Source organism: Rattus norvegicus, chromosome 11 (genome assembly GCF_021556685.1).
Source record: "Rattus norvegicus strain SHRSP/BbbUtx chromosome 11, alternate assembly SHRSP_T2T, whole genome shotgun sequence".
NCBI classification, from domain to species: Eukaryota; Metazoa; Chordata; class Mammalia; order Rodentia; family Muridae; genus Rattus; species Rattus norvegicus.
This window is the reverse complement of record NC_141544.1, coordinates 94,979,584-94,981,570: the sequence shown is the minus strand read 5'-3', so window position 1 is coordinate 94,981,570 and position 1,987 is coordinate 94,979,584. Positions and strand designations below refer to the sequence as shown.

The window sequence follows — 1,987 nt, the reverse complement described above, 5'->3', positions numbered from 1 at the left end:
GACTGGTGGGGGGAGGGCGGCAATGGGGGGAGGGTTGGGAGGGGAACACCTATAAGGAAGGGGAGGGGGGAGGGGGATGTTTGCCCGGATACTGGGAAAGGGAATAACACTTGAAATGTATATAAGAAATACTCAAGTTAATAAAAAAAAGAAAAGAAAAGAATGAAAGCAAAATATAAAATCAATGTAATTAATTCATGTTAGTTTTGTACAAACACGTGATAATATCAGCATAAATAGTGTCATGTCACAGTAATATTTGTAAACTCTTAAGGTATAATGTACCATATCATTCATTATTGAATGTTATTAATTAGTGTTATGAGTTAAATAAATATGTGAATAATTATATTAGTTTTAATAATGAATTTTTAATATTAACTAGTAATAAATCACCAAAATTATTACACATGTGTGGCATACATTACATTTCCGATGGATGACACATGTCTAACTATTCCTCAGAAGAAGTGAGTTAGGAGTAGTGAGGGAATGATCAAGGTTTCATGAAAGAGAATGTCCCAAGGACTCTTTTCGTGGCTCCTAGGACCTCCTTATTCCTCAGGCTGTAGATGATGGGGTTGAGCATGGGGGTGAGGATAGTGTAGAAAACAGCCAGAATCTTATCCTCTGTAGGGGAACGAAGATTTCTAGGTCGAAGATAGGTGTAGACAAAAGGTGCATAGTAAAATGTCACCACAGTTAAGTGAGTTGAACATGTGGTGAAGGCCTTTTTCTTTCCCTCTTTGGAGCGCATATGGAAGACAGTAAAGAGGACCCAACCATAGGATGCTGTGATGCCAAGAAAAGGCAGTAGGAGAAAGAGACTCGTGCTCACAAACACCATGTACTCATAAACCCAAGTGTCCATACAGGCCAGGGGCAACATGGCAGGAACATCACAGAAGAAATGGTTAATGGACCTAGAACGGCAGTAAGGAATATGGAGGGCATAGACAGTGTGTGCTAAAGAATTGATGGAGCCCAATATCCAGGATCCTATGATCATCTTCAGACACATTATTTTGCTCATGTGAATGGGATAATGAAGGGGATGGCAGATAGCCACAAAACGATCATAAGCCATGGAAGCCAGAAGTAAGCCCTCAGAACCTGCCATAGTCAAAAAGAAAAAGGACTGCACTCCACAGCCCAGAAAGGAGATGTTTTTCTGGCCAGAGAGGAAGTTAAATGCCATCTTGGGAACAGTGGTAGAAATGTACATCAAGTCCATGAGAGAGAGCTGGCTCAGGAGAAAGTACATGGGAGTGTGAAGCCTTGGGTCCACCCGAATGAGGTGGATCATTCCTGAGTTGCCACACAAAGCCAGAGAGAAGACAAAGATGATGAGCAGCAAAAGTAGGAGGCCAGTTTGGTTCTGTGGAAGCAACCCTAACAGAGTGAAATCACTTGAGCTTTGATTCCATTTCTCCATGAAAATGTATATCTTTATATTTCTTGAATATTGACCTGAAAGCAAATATACTTATCTTATGAAATAGAACAGAATAAAGAGGGACTAGCTTATAATGAATGTTTATACTGAATTGTTCATCTTCCAGCACCGTCGTTCTGTTGAATGTATTTTGAATTCTGAACTGAATGTTTCTTCCCAGGCCAATTCACAATTCAAATGGTCATGTTGACATCATGACCCACCCACCCTAAACTCTGTATTCCCTCCTTCTTGGCCCTCTTCCCCTAACTAACCATACTACAGACAGGGATCTGTTCCTTAATGTTCTGACTCTCAAAATCTCTAATGAGTCTTTGCTTTTCTGGAAAATTCCATCCATTCCCAATTCTCTCTCCTAGAACAAAAAGGTTTTGCATATGCTCAGATCCACACTAGTCATTAAATGCTATTTTGTGTGTTCATTTCTATGAAAATGCTTTGATTTGTGGAATTTGGCGGTATCAACTGAATACATACTCACAATGAACGTTTTAATAAAACAAATGGCACACACACTGCGTAATATGTATG

The 1,987-nt window shown here is 39.8% G+C and overlaps 1 protein-coding gene across 1 annotated transcript; it reads right to left on the bottom strand.

The window, feature by feature from the left end:
• Positions 1-496: 496 nt before the first annotated feature.
• On the bottom strand, positions 497-1,435 carry Or2l13l-ps2 (olfactory receptor family 2 subfamily L member 13 like, pseudogene 2). The gene has a single exon (XM_087577448.1). The coding sequence runs from the start codon at positions 1,433-1,435 to the stop codon at positions 497-499; it is 939 nt and encodes a 312-aa protein (XP_087433574.1).
• Positions 1,436-1,987: the final 552 nt, after the last annotated feature.